Consider the following 22,136-nt stretch of genomic DNA (forward strand, 5'->3'; position numbering starts at 1 on the left):
CCTGCATCAGAGTTTTAATACTTGCTTGGCTAGTCACATAACCTCTCAGAACCTCAGTTTACCTGAAAAGAAATATACAATGATGTCTACCTACTAGATTCAATGAAGTAATGTTTGCAAATACTTGCTCGGCACATCATCTGGCACAAAGTAAGTGCTCAATAAATGTTAGCCACCGTTACCATTATGTTCTAACAATTTGATAATACCTTATAATTATGAACGGTGTCATTCCAAGAATAATTCATTCCCTGGTCGTTGGACTGCGAAGGAGGATTCCAGGATTCACTGCTTCAGTCTTGAAGAGCTTTAAAGCACGGAGGCTCTAGAGCAGGCTTCACAATCCCAGTCACGGGCCTGCGCGACGTCTTCCACTCCGGGAGGCGGTACAGGAGGACCCATGGAGAGCCGGGCTCCCAGGGTCACATGGGCCGCGTCCCCGCCCCGGCCGAGCCCGTCCCCCGCGGCTGCGGCAGCTGCGGCTGCGTCTGCGCGGAGCCGAGCGCGCTCTGTGGCGCGGTCCGCAGTGGAGGCGGCGCAAACAGCCAGGGGGCGGCGGATGGCTCTGCGGGGCCTGGCAGGCTCGGGGCCCGGCTCCCGCGGGCTGTTGGATGAGGCGGGGGCAGCGGACGAGGAACGCGAGGTGCCGGCCGTGGTGGCGGCGGGAGACGCGCCAGAGGACGTTGAAGAGGACGAGGGCCGCAGCCGGGGCCTGCTGCGCTGGGACGGCTTCTCAGCCTGGCTGCATTGCGTGTGTGTGGTGGGCTTCGACCTGGAGCTGGGCCAAGCCGTGGAGGTGAGGCCCGGCCGCACCTGGCCCCCGCGCCCCGTCCCGGTCCCCGCGCTGGGGCAGCCCCAGCAGAGCTTGTGGCCCGCGGGCCGACCGGCCTGGATCCTGTCCGCTGCGCATCCGGGCGTGGCCGGCAGCCCCTCCGCCGTCTGCCGGGCTGCGGTCCAGAAGCAGTTCCCGTGGGAGGATCGTGGGCTGTGGCTAAGGGTGAAAAGTTCTCTCTAGGCCCCTCCTAAATACTTGTTGATGGCCCTGTTTCCTTTTTCTTTTTCTTTTTCTTTTTTTTTAACCCGGTGTCACAGGAATAACTAGAATGGTTAGCGGCACCCGGAGAAGACTGCAGGCAGGATGTTTGGGACTTTTTCAAGAAGCAAACAATGCCCCTGACATGGTGAACTATAACAGCCAAACCTCACACAACCAACTTTTTTTAGACTCATGGATTGTTTTGGTCATTTGCAGCGACTCTCAGAGCATTCCACTCAGCCTGAGCCGAAATGCTTGTCTCAGCAGGGGTATTCTCCTTTTCCTCCTTTTGTTCCTCATCTCTGTTATTTCTTGATGTTGCTTCTGAGACGGCCTGAAAGCTCATAGCAAGATGAACATAAGGAAAATCGTTCGCTTGTGAATTTGTCAAGTTTTCCATTTTTATAGCGCCTTGTTGAAAGGCCTTGTAATCTTGACATTATTTAGGGTTCCTTTTGTAGTGTAAGAGATTGCTTGTCTTTATGTAGCCAAGAAAAACGTAGTCAGAGTCAGAAGGACCTATGTTTAGAAGATTTGTTTGTTTTGGTGGCAATGACAGATTTTAATGAATCATCTCATTCTGACTTTAGTGGCATGAGTGGGCTATGAAAATTGGCCAGGGAGGTATTTCTTAATGCGGAGTGTGTGTTCAGCCTGTCTTCTCTGTGTTTTATCATTACACAGCTCAATACACTTCAATTTTCCACTAAGATTTAGGCATTATCTTGGTTGCTGGGCAGACGTATATGAAAGATATACTCTAACCTATATTTATAGAGTAAGACTACAATTTAGAGGAGAACCAAGGATTAATCACACCAGCAGATAGGGCTAAATGCAGTGCCTGGCACGTGACAGTGTTCAATAAAAAATTGATAGAGTGAGTGAATACATGAACAGTACTTTGAGATGGAAACAACACTTCCCAAAGACTGTGAAGAAGAGATTTATGTCATCTATCATTTACACTGACATATTAACCTGAAGCTCTATGTGCAGCAAAATACGATTTAATCAGAAAGCATAGGATTGAGTTGTTGTAGTCGATTACATTTTTGAATAGTTAAAGGAGATGCTTTTGGACTCTGACCATTTGGGCATTCTTTATAACGTGTATGTTTTTGTCTGACCTAATAAACAATACTTAGCAAGTCTTGAGGTGCTACAAAAATGTGAATCACTGAGACTATTTTGAATTTCATTTCCCGTAGTATATGCTACTGCACAGAGTTTTCTTTAGGTCTTTGGTTCTTCACATTTTTAAAAGGTCCAGAATGCAGATAAGTTATGAACTTCATGAACTCTCTCCCTTAGGAAAATGGTAATACAAAATCATGTATATGCTTCCATTGACTATCTGGGGTCATTTATGGACTTTCTGTTGCATTGTCCTCAGGTGAAGAATCACTGATTTTAGAAAGTGTAGGGTGAGGGTGGGGAAGATACCCTAATAAAGGATCCCAAGAAAGATAAACACATTGAGAGGCAACACAATTTAATTTTGTTTTGTTTTCCTGAGAAATGTAGAATATTGCCACTTTTAAAATGAAGAAAAAGGAATACAAATTAATAATTTATATAACAAAATAGTTGAAAATATACTTCACTTTTGTAATACGGCCATATCCAGGCCAAAAATGGACAGGAGGGGTGGCTGTAATGGGGCAAGAAGGTAAGTATAGAATCATGTTGGAGAAATGACATAATAGCCCCACCCTACTTCCTATAATGCACAACCATAGGGATTCAGAAGGGAAGTTAATTAAATAGGTTAAAAACTAAGTTTGGACAGTATATCCTCCAACTCAGTTGTGTTATCAGAAATGCAGTCATTTAGTCTTAGGCTTGAGAGAGACTTAAGTCAGTTCTGCCATGATAGAAAGTACCATTTGCAAATTTTAAATGCATAAACAATGTCACTTATTTAAGCTTAAATCCCTACTAAAGAGATAATGTAGAATATCGACCAAGAACTCAGACTCTAGAGCTAAACCGCCTAGGCTTGAATCTGTGTGACTTGGGGTACGTTACTTAGCTCATCTGAGCCTCATGCTCCTCTGTGACAGGATAACAGTGCCTTTATCATGGCACTGTTGTGAGGGTTAGGTAAGTTAATGTTGATGAAGCATTTGGAACAGTGCCTTGGACTCAGTAAGACCTAGGTAAGTCTGTATTTGGGAAGCACTGAAATTCTCTTTTTCATTTTCAATGAAGAGAACCCCTAACTTTTGCTTTGTGAAGATGAGGCCTTTGGACCTTAGTTTTCTCACTAGAAAAATGAAGTTGAAGTACTAGAATCAGTATTCTTTGTAAAGTAGGGGAACTTTTTTTTCTGGTTAGATGAAAATCAGATGGACCTCAGTGGCTAATCTGGTTGAAATGGCACCTGTGTGTATATATTTGGTTGTGGACGACAGAAACTAAGCTATAGCTGAAGGAGAAAAGGCACATTTGCTGTAAGGCCACAGAGGTGTTTCAAGATGTCCAAGGTACAAACCTAGAGGGACTTCCAGAAAATGGCTAGAGCCCAGAACCAGGGAAGCCTCTTGTTTATGCTTCATGTTTTATGGATTTTGTTCATGCTTCATGCTCTCCTTTAAAGTTACTTCTCTGCTTCTGTGATCTTTCTGGCGAAGTTGCCCTTTTCAGCCACTTCAATGAAGAGAGTGAATGTCATTCTCATTCCAAACACCAGAGGAAGGTACTCAGGCCTGGTTTGGAGCAGATTCTCGCTCTGCTATAATCAGCTGAAGACCTGAGTGGTTGGAGGAGTGGTCTGTGTTGCATAAAATGTCTGTTGGGGACCCTGTCCTAGACGAAGGGGACAGTGAAGGGGGTCTTGTGAGCTGGGAAGAGACTGCAAAAGGTGTTGACTACAGGAGGTGTGCTCAGCTTCTTTCTTTTCCCCTGAGATGGCTCTGGCATCACCACAGTGACACTAAGGGTCCTCTGGAACAAGGTTTGAAATCCTCTGAATTTTATATACTCTATGTCACTTCCAGCTCTGTGATATTACCTGATTTTATAGTAAAGCCTTAATTAATTATCTGAATCCAGAATTGCCTCATTCCAGGGGTTTTTTTTTCCTCATTGAGTAATAATATGTTCATTGTTGAAAACTTGGCAGGAAAGGGAATTATAAACACTAGAAAACATCACTCATAATTATATTAGGAGATTAATACTTGGCATTTTTGTTAATGCTTTTTTTCTTTATATAATTTTGTATCTGTCAAGGATTAGTTTGATTGTTAAGAACAGAAATCCTCTCAAATTGAAGAGAAATTGATTGTAAGGAATCTTTTGGAACCAGTTGCAGGAAGCAGGGTTGAACCTCATGGGATTTGGAAAGCCCCAGACTTTTGCCTTTGTCTTTGTGGAGCTGTGTGGTCTTTTGTCTCTGCTTCTCTTTGCATGTCTGTTCTATTCTCTGTGCTGAGGCTGGTTTCCTCTGCAAGGGTCTCAATTTCTGCTCCCCCATTTCACTTGACTTTGGGTTTCCACGGTACTGATATTAGCCAAACTTCTACTTTTGTATTCTGGAACCAGGCAGAAGCTTAATTCAAATACTAGAGTATCTGATTGGTTCAGCATGGGTCAGGTGCTCCCTTTTGTTCAGTCAGTTGTGGTAAGGAGACAGTGTTTCAGTAACCGTAGTGGCCACTTAGGCTCACCCCTGCAAAAGGAGGGGAGACTTGAAAGCATGGTCTGGGCAGCAGTCTCCCAAATAGGTCTGCTGTAAGAGTCTGCCATTACTGATAAGCATTCTCATAAACAATTTGCCATATCGTTAAAGAGTCCTCATAAAGGTTTTTGTATGGACCATAATTTATTTAACCATTTTCCCAAATTTGGATACTTAGTAGTTTCTTTTTTTCTTCATAGTGTGAAGAGTTGTTTGCCACCTCTACACACTTCCTTAGAGATGGTCTTCATTTTTTGAGAGCCTTTAAATCATGTGAACTCATGGAACTCACAGAACATCATAGGAGGTGACACATCTGTAATTTGAGATTACCTCTTGAACCTCTCCAGCCCCCACCCCAATTTTATAAGACTCGAGAAATCATTGGTGGCTTTCCCCCTGTTGAAGGCTATGACCTATCAACTTTTTGGACAGAATATCAATCTAGTAAAAAGAGTACAAGCTTTGGGGTGTTGAACATATGCTCATTGTCCGATTTTTGACCAGTTTCTTTAGTTCTCTGAGTTTCATTTTCCTCAATTATAAAATGGCAAAATAACATCCTGAGCGTTGTTGGAGGTACTAAGTGAGATAAAGCATGTAAAAATTAATATCTGCCATTTAATGCATGCCCAATACGTTAGCCCCCCTTTTTAAAAATATTTTTTAAATTTTGTTTTATTTTTTTATTTTTGGCTGCATTGGGTCTTCGTTGCTGCGTGCGGGCTTTCTCTAGTTGCAGCGAGCGGGGGCTACTCTTTTTTGAGGTGCGCGGGCTTCTCATTGCAGTGGCTTCTCTTGTTGCGGAGCACTGGCTCTAGGAGTTCGGGCTTCAGTAGCTGTGACACGCGGGCTCAGTAGTTGTGGCATGTGGGCTCAGTAGTTGTGGCTCACGGGCTCTAGAGCGCAGGCTCAGTAGTTGTGGCGCACAGGCTTAATTGCTCCGTGGCATGTGAAAGCTTCCTGGACCAGGGATCGAACCCGTGTCCCCTGAATTGACAGGTGGATTCTTAACCACTGCGCTACCAGGGAAGTCCCTAGCCCCTTTTTTATAATTAGTGTCCTTGCACATTCAATAATCAGTGTGGGACTATCTTGGCTATTCTCTCACTCCTATTATTTTGCCTTAAATTTATTTAAAAAAATACACAGCTTTGGATGTGAATCATCCAAGCTAAACTTGTGTCAGTCACAAGTACTTAAAGCACTTTCTGGGAATCAAGTTTATTAGGTTTCACTTTGCTGATAGTCCATGACATAGCCTATTTGTATGTACATATATGTGTACATACATATATGTATATGTACATAGTTTGTATTTCACCTCTTTGGTGGAAACAATTTCAAGCCAGTTAAATTATCTATAAAAAGCAGGACAATTTCTAATCATTTCATTACTGATCCCCCCCTACTTTTTTTCTAACAGATTGAAGATAAAGCCCTGCTTTTGGGTGAAGGCGAACTTATGCCATTTTTAAAAGAGCAGGTAGCAGAATTGACTCCCCTTTTTTTCCCACTTCTGTTTTTTGTTGAGTCACTGCCTGTTTATTCCCCCTTATCCCCTAACAGGGTGGAACCTGGAGTAGTCAGCACAGTTTTCTTTATCTTAACAAAGTTTCTGTTTATTTTTCTGACAAGGATAAAGGCAGTTGTGTGAAAGGTTTTCTTGTTTCTTCCTCTCTTCTGGGTGACCCATAGCCTCAGTGTTTGATCCTCAGCATGTTCACTGTTTTAATCGAAATGGGCGTGTATAATTGCATGCTGCTATACTGTCTCATTGAACCATCTATTCAGATATTTACTGGGCAACTACCATATCCAGACAATGGTATGTTCTGGAGATAAAGCCTTGATTATCTCTTCCTTCGTTGAGTTTGCAGTCTAGCATGGAAGGTAGATCGTTCAACAGTGACTGTTAGGATAGGATTTGCAGGGTACTAATAATGACCTTTAAATTTCCTTGTGAAATAGTAGTACTTTGTGGTAGCTTGATGTAGTTCTATGATTTGAGGTTTAATACCTTAGTGACCTCTTGAGCTTCTTAGGCTCCCAGATTCTACAGAAGCTTCCTTGGTGTTACTAATCTCTGATTCAGTTATGAAATTATATAATCTGGAGATAATCTGGGATGTTCTCCTGTCTAGTTAGTTCTTTCACAAGTACTTTATGTTTTTGTACTTACTGTGATGAATGATGTGAAACATGGAAAACTGTACCTAAACTTTACTTTTTTTTGAGAAATGCTTTACCGTCCATTCCATTTTCAAACTGATCAAGTTTTCTAGTAGCATAATTTAACTTCAGTCTTGAGCAAGCGGGAATCTTAGGCTTGAGGATACTGTGATTTCAGGCCATTTTTTCCACTTTTAAAGTAAGTAACATTTTCATTGAAGTGTAACACACATGTAGAAAAGTGCACAAATCCTAAATCTGTATTTTGATGAATTTTGGAAAAGTGAGTATACCATGTCACTACCATAGAGATCAAGAAGCAATATTATTACTGCCCCCAAACTTCCCTTACATCCTCTTTCAGTCATGACCCATTCTCCTTTCCCCTCCAGCTCCTGGCAACCACTTATCTACTTTGTCTCTATGGAGTCTCCTTTTCTGTATATTTCATATTAATGGAATCATACAACATGTGGCCTTTTGTGTCTGGCTTCTTTCTCTTAGTATGTTTTCAAGATTCATCCATGTTGTAGTATGTATTGGTACTTCATTCCTTTATATGGTTGAGTTTTATATCATTATATGGATACATCACATTTTTTTATGTTTATTTTTTTATTTATTTATTTATTTTTGGCTGTGTTGGGTCTTTGTTGCTGCGCGCGGGCTTTCTCTAGTTGCGGCGAGTGGGGGCTACTCTTAGTTGCGGTGTGCGGGCTTCTCATTGTGATGGCTTCTCTTGTGGAGCACAGGCTCTAGGCGCGTGGGCTTCAGTAGTTGTGGCGCGTGGGCTCAGTAGTTGTGGTGCACGGGCTTAGCTGCTCTGCGGCATGTGGGATCTTCCCAGACCAGGGCTCGAACCCGTGTCCCCTGCCTTAGCAGGGGGATTCTTAACCACTGCGCCACCAGGGAAGTCCGGGTACATCACATTTTGTTTATCCATTCATCATTTGATGAAAATTTGGATTATTTCCACTTTTTGGCTATGATGAATAATGCTGTTATGAACGTTCGTGTACAAGTTTTTGTGTGGATGTATGCTTTTCACTTCTCTTGGATGTATACCTAGGAGTGAAATTGCTGGGTCATATGGTAACTCCATGTTTAATTTTTTTTTTTTTTTTTTTTTTTTTTTTTTGGCTGCTTTGGGTCATTGTTGCTGTGCAGGGGCTTTCTCTAGTTGCAGCGAGCAGGGGATACTCTTCGTTGCAGTGAGTGGGCTTCTCATTGCAGTGGCTTCTCTTATTGTGGAGCACCGGCTCTAGGCTCGCGGGCTTCAGTAGTTGCAGCATGGGGGCTCAGTAGTTGTGGTGCCTGGGCTCTAGAAAGCAGACTCAGTAGTTGTGGTGCACGGGCTTAGTTGTTCCGTAGTATGTGGGACCTTCCTGGACCAGGGATCGAACCCGTGTCCCCTGCATTGGCAGGCGGATTCTTAACCACTTTACCACCAGGGAAGTCCTCCATGTGTAATTTTATGAGAAGCTACTAAATGGTTTTCCAATGTGACTTCATTTTCACATTTTAATCAGTAATGTATGAGGCTTCTAATTTCTCCATATCCTTGCCACCACTTTGTCCTTTTGATTACAGCCATCCTAGAGGTATGAGGTGGTATCTTACTGTAATTTTATTTGTATTTCCCTAGTAACTAATGACATTGAACGTCTTTTCATGTGCTTATTGGCCTCTTGTATATCTTGTTTGGAGAAATGTCAAATCAAATCCTTTGCCCATTTAAAAATTGGGTTATTTGACTTTTTATTGTTGAATTATAAGAGTTCTTTATAGATCCTGTACTCCAGACCCTTATCAGATATATGATTTGCAAATACTTTCTCCCATTCTGCAGTTTGTCAGTTGGTAGTGTTCTTTGAAGCGCAAAAGCTTTAAATTTTGATGAAGTCCAATTTATTTATGGTTGCTTGTGTTTTTGGTATCATAGCTTAGAAACCATTGTCTAATCCACAGTCATAAAGATTTTCTTCTGAGAGTTTTATAGTTTTAGCTTTTACACTGAGGTCTTTGATCCACTTTGGGTTACTTTTTGAATATGATGTGAAGTAGAGGTGTTACTTTTTTAAACACCTTATTTTGAGATAATTTTAGAAACCTTATTTTGAGATAATTTTAGAGTTACGAAAGTAATTCATTCAGCTTCCTTTAATGTTAACATTTTATATAAACAGTACAATTATCAAATCTAAGAATATAACATTGGCATGATACTGTGTACTGAGCAACAGAGTTTATTCAATTTCACTAGTTTTTCTATTAATGTCCTTTTTTTCAGGATCCAATCCAGGTTCCTGCATTGCATACAGGTGTCATAACTCCCTCTCCAATCTGTGGAAGTTCCTCAGTCTTTTCTTATATTTCATGACTTTGACACTTTGGAAGAATATTGGTCAGATATTTTGTAGTATGTCTCTCAATTTGGGTTTTTCTGGTGTGTTCCTATGATTGGTCTGGGGTTATGCATTATTGGGAAGAATACCCCAGACGTGATGTGCCCTTCTTAGTGCATCATATCAAAGAGTACACGTTGTTAAAATGTCTTATTATTGGTGATTTTAACCTTGATCACTTGGTTAAAATGATGTCTGCCAGATTTATCCACTGTGAACTTACTGTTTTTCTCTTCATAATTAGTAAATATTTATTTTGTGGGAGCTACTTTGAGACTGTGCAGTATCTTCTCAAACTTTGCTTGCTAATTTCAGCATCCAAAAGTGGATCTTTCCTGTAGTAATTATTATTACTCTGATGTTCTAATAGTGATTTGCTATTTTCCTTATTCCTTCTACATTTATTAGTTGGAATTCTTTTTTTTTTTAATACAGTATTTCAGTTTCATTTTTATTATTTTTATTTTTAAATATTTATTTATTTATTTATTTTTGGCTGCGTTGGGTCTTCGTTGCTGTGTGCAGGCTTTCTCTAGTTGCGGTGAGCAGGGGCTACTCTTCATTGCGCAGGCTTCTCATTGCGGTGGCTTCTCTTGCTGCGGAGCACGGGCTCCCTAGGTGCGTGGGCTTCAGTAGTTGTGGCACGCAGGCCCAGTAGTTGTGGCTCATGGGATTAGTTGCTCCGCAGCATGTCGGATCTTCCTGGACCAGGGCTCGAACCCACGTCCCCTGCATTGGCAGGCGGATTCTTAACCACTGCACCAACAGGGAAGTCCCCAAGGTTATGATGATGTTTGTTTGTGAGTTAATGTTTCTGTAGGAGATCAAGGCAAGGTTTCTTGGGAAATGTAGTCTCTGTCAGGCCTGGGACACCAGGCAGGGTCATGCAGTAGAGACAGACACCGAGTCACGTGGCATCAGGTAGACACCCATTCACACACAACTTGGGTGTATGGCAGGCATGAATTTTTCCCATGTCCAAATGATACTGGCAGTAAGTTAGCTGGTATTTCTAATTTTCCTCCTCCTGGGACCATGATTATTTTCATACTGAGTTGGGAATGCTAGAGAGATGTAGATGTATGTAGAGAGATGTACCTTTGAATAGACCCATTTAAAACATTTTGTAATACTCTTTTCCAGTATCTATATTAATATTTTTCTGAGACACATTTTTTCTATTGTAACATGATGTGAAATATGTCATCATTTTTAGGCCTTAATAATTATATCAAATAAAACTCACTTTTCTCTTGGGTTATTACCTGGCCACCTCTCCCTTATTTGCTGTAACATGAGAGATCTTAACATAGGTAACAAAACCGGAGTGACATTAGTTGATGCTCTCTGTCGCCCTTTAATGCCACCCAGAATGCCAGTGGTTGGGGGAACAGAGATGCCTTTACTTGAGCTATGGAGAGAGGAAGCTTCAAGTGAGAGGCATCTCCAGGTACTGGAGCTAATCCACAGTTGATTATTTCCCATATAGGTATCAGGAGCTAACTGACTAAAACTAAACTAACAGTGATTGCCCAAACTTACATTTAAACTTTTTTTTTTTTAACAAAATAAAGTATGTACACAGGTAATCTAGTAACTGTGGCAATTTGTGCAGTTCTAGATACTTGGTAGTGGTTACTTTTCTTTCTTTTGTTTTTTAAATAGGGAATTGAGGTTTTTAAAGTTAAGTATGAATTTTTCTTTTTTATTTTATTTTTTAAAAATCTATTTTCATTTGTTTATTTTTTTCTTTTGCCCATGCAGCAATCAGGATCTTAGTTCCCTAACCAGGGATCAAACATGTGCCCCTGCAGTGGAAGTGTGGAGTCTTAACCACTGGACCATCAGGGAAGTCCCTGAATTTTTCTGATTTTTCTGATCTTAAGTACAGTGTGGCCATTTCAGTAGCTGTAGCATGTAAATATGCATTGTTTCTTTTTGAATATCATATTTGTTCCAAAATAAAACACTGAGTAGTCCTAACAGAGTACATTAAAATGAAATTCTAGATACTATTTGACAGTGTAGTACAATCAGAGTTTTTACTTTACTTTTTTTTTTTTTAATTTTAATTTTATTTTTGGCTGCATTGGGTCTTCATTGCTGCGCACGGGCTTTTCTCTAGTTGTGGTGAGCGGGGGCTACTCTTCGTTGTGGTGCGTGGGCTTCTAATTGCGGTGGCTTCTCTTGTTGCAGAGCACGGGCTCTAGGCGCGTGGCTTCAATAGTTGCAGCGCGTGGGCTTAGTAGTTGCGGCATGCAGACCCTAGAGCGCATGGGCTTCAGTAGTTGTGGCGTGTGGACTCAGTAGTTGTGGCTCACGGGCTCTAGAGCGCAGGCTCAGTAGTTGTGGCGCATGGGCTTAGTTGCTCCGTGGCATGTGGGGTCTTCCCGGACCAGGGATTGAACCTGTGTCCCCTGCATTGGCAAGCGGATTCTTGTGCCACCAGGGAAGTCCCACAGTCAAGAGTTTTTAAAAGGCAAACTGTTTTTTTGTGGGTTTTTTTTTGGGCTGCGCTGTGTGGCTTGTGGGATCCTGGTTCCCTGACCAGGGATCGAACCCGGGCCCCCTGCATTGGAAGTGTGGAGTCCAAACCACTGGGCCACCAGGGAGTTCCCTAAAAGACAGACTTGATAGGTTCTGTAGTTTTTATATCCTTTTAACTTATTTAAATATATAGAGCATATATAAGCCCCTTAAATACATGCATATGTACACATATATACACACACACTTTTTATATATATATATTTAAGGTACTCATATATATGGGTAAAACATACCAACATTTTTTTCTATACTGTCTTGCTAGTATTTTAAACCTTAGGAAACCAATGACCAGATGAACCATGGTTGATATCTTTATGTAATAAAAAATGGAATTTTGTATATTTGCTTTTAAGTTGGTATTTTAATTTGAGGAAATAAAAATTTGAAGGGCATTCACATAGAAGTGAATTTAGAGTCTAAGATTAAGCTGTTACAGGCCAATAAACTTCTCAATATGTTTTAGACCAGCAAACTCCAGGTTAACTTAGATGTAAAGAGATTTTCATGAATATGGCTAAATAGGTTATAAGTTTGCCATTTCTCCTTTATTTTTATTTATTTATTTTAATATTTATTTATTTATTTATTTACTCGGCTGTGCCGGGTTTTAGTTGCGGCATGTAGGATCTTTGCCATTTCTCCTTTAAAGGTAACAAAGTAAAATGGTCTCAAGGTGAAGCAAGGAAGATATATGTACACTTAAAGAAGAATTACATATTACTAAATACTGAGTTGTTTAATAGAGCTAATCTGAGAGTATGTCCACTGATTGAAGAAATATTTTTTTAGTGTCTACTATGCACCAGAAACTGTTCTAGGTGTGAAGATAGACTGTTGAACAAAACAGACCAGCTTCTTGCCTTCATGAATTGTGGAGACAGAGGTTAAGTCAGGTTGGTCAGAACATGGGATACAAAGCAAAGTAGAGTGAATATTGGCTTTGGTGTCATTCTCTATTCCAGGAGTGCTGGGTGGTTTTCATGTAACAATACCAGCTCTGTAGACCCTCCTCATACTCCTGAATTGAGAAGGATTATATGCCACATGCTGGCTAGGGGAGGAAGTGGGCTGTGATTGTGTGTTAATGATTGCTACTATGGGTGGAGTGAGGAATGGTGGCTTGTGTACTTTGGAATCAGACAGACCTAAGTTCAAGTCCTGGTTCCGGTACTTACTAGATGCTAAATTTCGGGAGAGTTATTTAACTACTGTGAACTTGTCCCCTCTTCTGTAAAGATGTGAAGAATTGACAGAGTTGTGAAAATTAAAAACTCTAGAAGATGGTGAGTAATGTGAATTCTCCCCATCTTTTTTCTTACCTTAGTTTTCTTATATGTAAAGTGGGGATACCACTACTAGCCTTGTCTATTATTGTGAGAACTAAATAAATGAAATAAATATGTGAAACCGGGCTTCCCTGGTGGTGCAGTGGTTGAGAATCTGCCTGCCAATGCAGGGGACACGGGTTTGAGCCCTGGTCTGGGAAGATCCCACATGCCACGGAGCAACTGGGCCCGTGAGCCACAATTACTGAGCCTGCGCATCTGGAGCCTGTGCTCCGCAACAAGAGAGGCTGCGATAGTGAGAGGCCCGCGCACCGCAATGAAGAGTGGTCCCCGCTTGCCGCAACTAGAGAAAGCCCTCGCACAGAAACGAAGACCCAACACAGCCATAAAAAAAAAGAAAAAAAAAATATATATATGTGAAACCACCTTAATACAGTTTATAATGTGCTATTACTGTATGTTATTTCTGGAAATGTAAGATTTTCAGGCTCCTGGGCAACTCTGGGGAATAGAAGAACTCATGGATTCTTCCAGAACTGGGAAGCCATGGATCCTATTAGCAACCTAGTATTAATGCAGTTCCGCTATACTTTGTGTTGTTTCCTCTCTTTTTGGTTACCAGCCACTAGCTAACCTGCTGCTCCGAATCCCATCTCTTCTTCACATTCCCGAGAGAATCTGTACTGGCCCACTTGAGCACTGGTATTCTCTTGGGCAGAATTTTCATACCCAGCCCCATCTGGGCACTTGGTTGATTGGCCTGTAGAGCGGGTGCCCTTGGGTCTGGTGTGTACTAGTGCTTGTTCTGACAGGAGCTGTGCTGGCCTAGTCTTGCTTCCTTTGTGGGGCTGTGGGGCAGGAATTTCCCTCAGAAGGTGGCTGGGTCACTGCAGGAAGTGCTATGACTATTTAAAGGGATTGGAGGAAAATAGGATAGGCTTTATGGTGGGAAGATGGCCTTTGAGATTTCTTAAATTGCAGATGATTATGTTTTCCTTTTCACTTTTCTTTTAATAAGTAGTTAGTAATTTGTATTACTTCTTGGAATCAATTGAAAATTATTATTTCTTGAAGTAGCTACCAGCTTATAGATAGAGTTCTCTTTAGATTTTAGGCTTCCAAAGAAAAGACTCAAAAAACTTTGAGTTATTAGCAATTCAATTGGTAAATTATTCTTTTTTTAAAAATATTTATTTATTTATTTATTTGGTTGCGCTGGGTCCTATTTGCAGCACATGGGTTCCTTACTTGTGGCAGGCAGGCTCCTTTAGTTGCGGCTCGAGGGCTCCTTAGTTGTGGCTCACCGGCTCCCTAGTTGCGGCACATGGGCTTCCTAGTTGAGGCACGCAGGCTCCTTAGTTGCAGCTCACGGACTCCCTAGTTGTGGCATGCAAACTCTTAGTTGCGGCATGCTTGTGGGATCTAGTTCTCTGACTAGGGATCAAACCCGGGTGGGCCCCCTGCATTGGGAGCGCAGAGTCCTAAGCACTGCGCCACCAAGAAAGTCCCAAATTATTCTTGATAACTCAAAATTTCACCAATTTTTAGAGATAACTTTGAGTCAAAACTTTTTGCCAAATGTAAATCCTACTCAATTCTCCCAGCTTCTCCTGTGTTTCATTGTTAAATTTGTGAACTGTTTCTTAAACCAATTTGATCATAGCCGACTAGTATTTTAGAAGTACCTGCTAATGTTTACAATATATACTCCATATATGTGTCTAACAAAATTTAACTCTTCTTCTCCCAGGTAATTTATCCTCAACATTCCAAACTTACTGATAAAGAAGTAAGTAAAAATATTGCTCTATATAGTTTACTGTTTTATTTCTGTTTGTTTTTATTGGTGTATATATGTCAGCATATATAGTTTTTGTTTTCTTTTTCAGAAAACCAATATTTGCTATTTGTCTTTTCCAGATTCAAATTCAGGTAACTATTTTCCATGTGGTGTTTCTGTTGAATTTTATACTGAGAATACTGATTATACTCTTAATATATGAAAATTAATTGAAATAACATAGTAGAATGCAAACTCAATTTCATCCTAACAGATTAGTGATTTTGATTCCTTCTTCTATGATCCTAGTCATGTCTTACTTATTTTAGTTGGTTCAACTTTTAAAATAACTGTTATCTTGTAATGAGGTAAAACATCATGGAGCAATAAACTGTTGAAATAATGAAGAGATTGAAAATCATCAACGCTGGTATGTTTGAGGATTTATATTAAGCAGTTTTCTTTTAGTTTAGGATTTGGGAGCTTGCCAAGAACTCTGTAAAAGCAGGGATTTAAAAAAAAATCAGGGTAAACATGGTTATAAAGCATGGCCATCAATTATTTGCAATAGTTTATGTGAGTTAGTATATATAAAGCATTTGGAATAGTGCTTGGGTATAGAAAGTACTTTATAAGTGTTTGCTATTATTATTAAGCTTGGTTTTGCTGGTTTCCTTCAAGTTCTTCCTTTGTGTGGTCCTATAAGTTGATATCTTTCAGGTTACCTTTTGTGTTTCACTTTGAAAATAATTTTTCAGGCTTACAGTGACCAGAACACTTAACTTCTTAGACCACACATTTAGAACCCTATGAAGCAAAGGCACTTCAGTTCCCTTTCCTTTTGTGGTTACTTCTAATATACTGTTAATTTAGTTTAGATAATCTGCTTTGGGAGACTTGACATTTTAGCTTTTTAAAGCATTTTCTCTTTTCCTTATAAATGCTTCCAGAATTTTTTCCTATAGTTTTGGAACTCAGTTTTCATGAAATATGTTTAAAAAAAAAAAAAAGGGGCTTCCCTGGTGGCGCAGTGGTTAAGAATCTGCCTGCCAATGCAGGGAACACGTTCGAGCCCTGGGCTGGGAAGATCCCACATGCCACGGAGCAACTAAGCCCGTGAGCCACAACTACTGAGCCTGCGCGTCTGGAGCCTGTGCTCCGCAACGGGAGAGGCCGCGACAGTAAGAGGACCGCGCACCGCGATGAAGAGTGGCCCCCGCTCACCGCAACTAGAGAAAGCCCTTGCACAGAAACGAAGACCCAACACAGCCAAAAATAAATAAATAAATTAAAAAAAAAAAAAAGAAAACTTAATGAATTAAAAAAAAAAAAAAGATTTAGTTAAAAAGATGACTTTGAGCGATCCCGGGACGGCTTTTGTTTTGACCTGGAATTATTGGAATCTTTTCACATGTTTTGCCTGTTAACGAGATAATGATACAGCGGTCTTATAGGATCTCCCCTTATTTCGGATAACATTTGCCTTACAAAGTGCACACATGTGGTTCTGATTGTAGTGAGTATTGGATTGGACTTCCATGACTCAAGGTCAGGTGAGTTGTATGGATTACAGGATGAACTGACTTCATGTGATTATACTGCACACTCTTCTTTTTCAGGTTATGGCTGGTTTTCAAGGCTCTCTCCCTTTCAGCTCTCTACATGAGCATCAAGACTAAGAAGTTAATTGTATGATGTCTGATAGTCTTTTTTATTTCTAGTTTTGTAGTTAGTCTCTGTATGAGTCATTTTCTTATTGGAAGTTAAACTCAAGTGTAAATTTGTGTAAATGAGCATTTGTTCAGGGAATTCCCTGGCAGTCTAGGGGTTAGGACTCCATGGGGCCAAAAAAAAAAAAACCAATTTGTTCAGTATTTTAGGCATTTGAATGATCTACAGATGTTTTGTAATGCCTTTTTTATAAGCTGCATATCAAAGGAAGTGTGGTTCATTTTATTCAAAGTATGGTTGGTACTTAGAAGTAAAGTCAACAAAAGATCTTAAAAATAGACACCTGGCCATCTTAATGGATGAATATTAATCTAGACAGGAAGAGACTATGCATTTATATATATTTGAGATCACTGTTCTCAATTGTGATTATCCAAATAGTTTGTTTCACTTATGTGTTCATTAAATGGAAGTTGGAATTAGTACTATGCCAACTTTGAAATGGATTTAATTTTTCCCAAGATAGCTTTATTGTTACAGAAGGTGCAGTAGAGCAGTCTTTAGGAAAGAATCATAATCTAGCTTTTGTTTCCACAGTGCACACTTAAAAAAAGTAAACAACATTTAGACTCTATGGTAAGTTATACAGATAAAGAAGAATACTTTTGGGATTCCCAATGGGAGGATTTGCCAGTCCTCCACTTCCTCCACCCCCTACCCACACACACCTTAGATACTGTGACTTTAGAAAAAAGTTTTATCTTGTTTGTTTTTAGCTTTCAGTTTTTTGTTCCATTTGAATGGCTTTTATCTTTAGGAGCCTAAGTTTAAAGAATGTTTTCTCTCTAATAAATATTTGTCAGATATTTTTCTCGTTATTTACCATTAATATCATCTGGACATATGCATTCCTGAGTCTTAAGCTGTGGTGGGTACCCAAGGACCATAATCACTATGCTCTAAACATGGCCAGAGAGAAAACTTAGCATTAGTAGAGAGAGTTTCAAGTGATGATGAATCCGAGGGAGATATTAATCCTTGTTCTGGATGGATTAGATGTGCACATGATATTTGTCTCAACAGATTTTTTTCTATGTAGACAGCTGGAACGTCGTCATGTACTTTACACTTCCCAGTGGTTGAAAGGAGTGCTTCTCACACTCATCTGTGTTGAAGGGCCATTTGGGTGTTTTAAGAATTTCCAATCGGTTGTGGGCCAGTGCTTTTATAAAATGCTGTATACATGAATTATTAGAAAAATGAAAGGGAGAAAAACCAAAGAATATAAAATAAAAGCCCAAATTTGTCATGGCAATATCAAATTGCTATAAGGGTTTCTAAGTGTGTATTCTCAATTTGGGTATTTATTTTGTCATGTATTGTAACAAGAGTTTGTGGACTCGCATCACTCTCTGGACTACACTTTGAGAAGCCCTGGTCTAAACTCCTGCTTCTCAGCATTTCCAACTCTAATCACAGAGAGGGTGACTACACAGAGCTGAAGGCCAGGGATGGGGCTAGCTCTTAAGGTCTCATGTTTTATTTTAGTCTCACTCTGAACTGTTCTGTAGCAGTTTTCCTCTAATATAAAAATACTCTGGGACTTCCCTGGTGGCACAGTGGTTAAGAATCTACCTGCCAATGCAGGAGACACGGGTTTGAGCCCTGGTCCAGGAAGATCTCACATGCTGTGGAGCAACTAAGCCCATGCGCCACAAATACTGAACCTGCGCTCTAGAGCCCACGAGCCACAACTACTGAGCCCACGAGCCACAACTTCTGAGCCCGTGTGCCATAACTACTAAAGCCCATGCACCTAGAGCCCGTGCTCTGCAACAAAGACAAGCCACCGCACTGAGAAGCCTGTGCACTGCAACGAAGAGCAGCTTCCGCTCGCTGCAACTAGAGAAAGCCTGTGTGCAGCAACGAAGACCCAACGCTGCCACAAATAAATAAATTTATTAAGAAAACAAAAACAAAAACAAAACTCATCAAGGGTCTTCCCTGGTGGCGCAGTGGTTAAGACTTTGTGTTCGCAATGCAGGGGGCCCAGGCTCAATCCCGGGTCCAGGAACTAGATCCCACGTGCATGCCATAACTAAGAGTTCTCATGCTGCAACTAAGGAGCTGGTGAGCTGCAACTAAGGAGCCCATGAGCCGCAACTAAGGAGCCCGCCTGCCACAACTAAGACCTGACACAGCCAAATAAATAAATATAAAAAAAATAGTCTGAAGTTGTCTTTTCCCTTTAGAAGCAATATTTAAGCTTTTTTTCCCTTAAATCTCAAGTAAATTTTTTTAAGTAAATTTATTTGTTTTTATTTTTGACTGTGTTGGGTCTTTGTTGCTGCACGTGGGCTTTCTCTACTGGCGAGCGGGGGCTACTCTTCATTGCAGCGCATGGGCTTCTCATTGTCATGGCCTCTCTTGTTGCAGAGCATGGGCTCTAGGCACACGGGCTTCAGTAGTTGTGGCACACGGGCTCAGTAGTTGTGGCTCGCAGGCTCTAGAGTGCAGGCTCAGTAGTTGTGGTGCATAGGCTTAGGTGCTCGGCGGCATGTGGGATCTTCCCGGACCAGGGCTCGAACCTGTGTCCCCTGCATTTGCAGGTGGATTCTTAACCACTGGGCCACCAGGGAAGCCCCTCAAGTAATATTTTTGATACAGGAAAGTGTCTTCCGTTTATCTATAGCTTTGCAGTCTTGGTTTGATTGGCAGATGTAAAGGATAAAATCATCTGTGCCCTTGATAATTTTAAAATGGAAGGAGAGCTGTCTGTGGCTTACCACATGGCATTCGCATAGGAGGAGCCGTGAAAACAGTGAGTGTCCCAGAAACCGGTGAGTTCAGCAACTCTTCAGTTGGAGGGGTGCTTTTCAGGACTTCGTTTTCTAAGTGAAAAATAGAAGCTTTTGGTCTGCTCCAGTTGGCAGTGACATAGCATTTAAAAAAAAAAAACAGTTTTATTGAGATATAATTCACCCATGTAAAATGTACAATTCAGTGATTATTAGAATATTCAGAGTTGTGCAACTATTACCGAAGTCAATTTTAGAAAATTTTCATCACCGAAAAAGAAACTTCCTGCTCCAGTTTCCTCCTACCCACCTCTCCCCCTCAGCAACCACCTGTCTACTTTCTGTCTCTATGGATTTACCTATTCTGGATATTTCATATTAGTGGAAGTGGTGTTTTTGAAGTCCATTTTGACTTGAAAGAGCCAGTATGATGTAATGGTCAAGAGCACCAGCTCCAGAGTCAGACGTCGTGGGCTCAAATTCTTGCTCTGCCATTTAGCAGATTTATTTCTTTGGGTGATTACATAACTTTTCTGTGCCTTGGTTTCCTCCTCACAAACAGGACTAATAATAGGACCTACGTGAGAAGCATGAAGACCAAATGAGTTAATGTATCTAAAGTGTTTAGGACAGTGCCTGCCACAGAGTGAGCATTCAGTGAAATTGGTGCTCAATTCATGTATTGAAAGGGGGGAAAATCACTTCTGAAAGCAGACAAAATAATGAAAATAATTTTGACCTGGGATTCTGTTTGATTTCTGTTGTAAGAACTTAGTTGTTTGGAAAAGGATGTTGGGGGAAGGTTACAGGAATTTTCTTCGTTTAAAAAGTGTCGGGTTATTAGTTCTGTTTTCTGGGCTCATAAAGATTATCTTAGATTAATTAAAGTGGAACTTTTCCTCAAGCTGTGGGGATTTGCTGAGCAAATTTGCTGTTTGCTTAATCCCTGCTGCTTTATCAGGGAAAGAGTTTATGTGGTTCTTAGTCAAGAATACACGTGAAGGTGTATTTTCTTTGGAGAGCTGTCATTTAATCTTAAAATTTGTATAAATTCATCTTTATACATTGATTTATATGAAGAAAAAATAATTTCCATTAAAGCTTTTTACCTTTTTTTTTTGTTAATAATTAGAAAGCTATTGTGCACGTAGCATAACTTTTAGGTCTTTTTGGATCTTTATAGGTCTTTAGTTTTCTTAGTGAATACGGTGGGTAAGATACTTGGAATTCAGTGCAATCGTAGGTCAGTTGTGGAGATTTATTTTAGAATTATTGCATATTACTGCTGGAAGTGACTTGAGAGATTATCTTATGATGCCCCTTAACTTTTGTTCACACGGAAATTGAGAACCTTAGGCTAAGTGACTTTTAGAAGGCTAATTATTGATGGACCTGGGACTAAATCCCATTGACTGTGGTTCCTTTTTCCTCAGATTATAACCTTTCCCTCATGTGCACAGTCCTTTAACCATCTTTCATATGTAATCATTATACTGCTTATGTAGAGGTGCACTCTCCTGTTAAATAGGCAAATTGGATGGGTCATACTAGCAAGGTAGATTTATTTTTGATGAGGTTGTAGGTTATCAGGATTGCCCTGCCCTCCACAGGTATCATTTTCTGCAAGACAAATGTAAATAACCTGGTTGCCAATCCGTAACACCTCTTTTCCTATCCTGTTAATAGTGAGGTCAGGATGGAGAACAAAGGTCTACCCAGATAAAGAGTTGGTTTTTCTTTAGTAACCTTTTGTGTGTGAGGGAACAGACTTCTGAAACATAAAATGGGAACCATTTACCTCACTTCACAAAGACACTATGGTTAAAGCCTTTTTGACTTGGTGAACTAGCTCCCTGACCAGTTCTGTACAGCTTGCAGGTACAGCTGGTCATCACAAAGTTCTTACAGCATGCCCATGGTTTGGGAGTGGAGCCTGGGGTGGGTTGGGATTTAAGGCTATGGGAGCTTCATTACTTTCTTTCCACAAAGCTCAGCATTCCTTACATTTTCCAGAGGCCGTACATCTTTCTTAAAATCCATTGCATTTTTTCTGCTACATCTTGCTAAGTGTCTCAGAGAAATTAGTGTGTACTTCTCAGTGGATCTTTCTGTCTTCTGAAGAGAAAAACTGAACCATCTTTATATAAATCTGTTGAACTAAAACAATGCTAGGAGTATTTTCCATTATCTCAGGTCTCATGTGTTTTCCTTATTTTGAACCATCTGCTATGACAAGTAAAGAAACTGAACTGACTCACCCTCCAGTCTCCTTTGTTTCTTCCCTCCTCCACCAAAGAAATACTAGTTTCTATAATTGCATTTAGGTATATGTACTGAGTTGCTTTTTTAAAAACTTAAGCATAATATCAAGTTTCTGCTTCCTTTTTGAGAACTTGATGTGCTAAAGAAATATAAGTACTTCTGTGTGTAATAAAATCTTGAGCACATTTTGTATTTAATATAATCTCATTAGTTCTAAATACAGTAACTGGGAAGAATTTGAGTGACAGGCTACTTCTTGTGTCTTTCACTTTTTAGAGTATTTACAGTTTTTTGTAATTATTGCCTGACAGTTCAGGTAATATTTTAAGAGGTTTGCTAAAATGATTGAAGTTTAAAAACTTTATAATTAAAATGATTAAAATAGTAAGTCTATTACTTGGGCTCTTCCTGAGTCTGCTATGTTTTTTTTTTTTTTTAATTCTCATTGTGAAATATAAAACACATATAAGGTCAAGAAATAGAACTTTGCC

The 22,136-nt window shown here is 40.3% G+C and overlaps 1 protein-coding gene across 5 annotated transcripts in view; it reads left to right on the forward strand.

Moving 5' to 3' along the window:
* The first annotated feature begins 466 nt into the window (after window positions 1–466).
* The window catches only part of DENND6A (DENN domain containing 6A), a 54,141-nt gene continuing 32,471 nt past the window's right edge, over window positions 467–22,136 (forward strand). For all 5 annotated transcript variants that reach the window (XR_009009481.1, XM_057554647.1, XM_057554649.1 and 2 more), the window contains exons 1-3: window positions 467–796; window positions 14,885–14,923; window positions 15,024–15,066. Coding sequence is in view for 4 of the 5 variants with exons in the window: in XM_057554647.1 (XP_057410630.1) it covers window positions 560–796; window positions 14,885–14,923; window positions 15,024–15,066 (319 nt within the window). In the remaining variant the exon portion in view is untranslated. The remainder of the gene's footprint in view (window positions 797–14,884; window positions 14,924–15,023; window positions 15,067–22,136) is intronic.

Source organism: Balaenoptera acutorostrata, chromosome 10 (genome assembly GCF_949987535.1).
Source record: "Balaenoptera acutorostrata chromosome 10, mBalAcu1.1, whole genome shotgun sequence".
NCBI lineage: Eukaryota > Metazoa > Chordata > Mammalia > Artiodactyla > Balaenopteridae > Balaenoptera > Balaenoptera acutorostrata.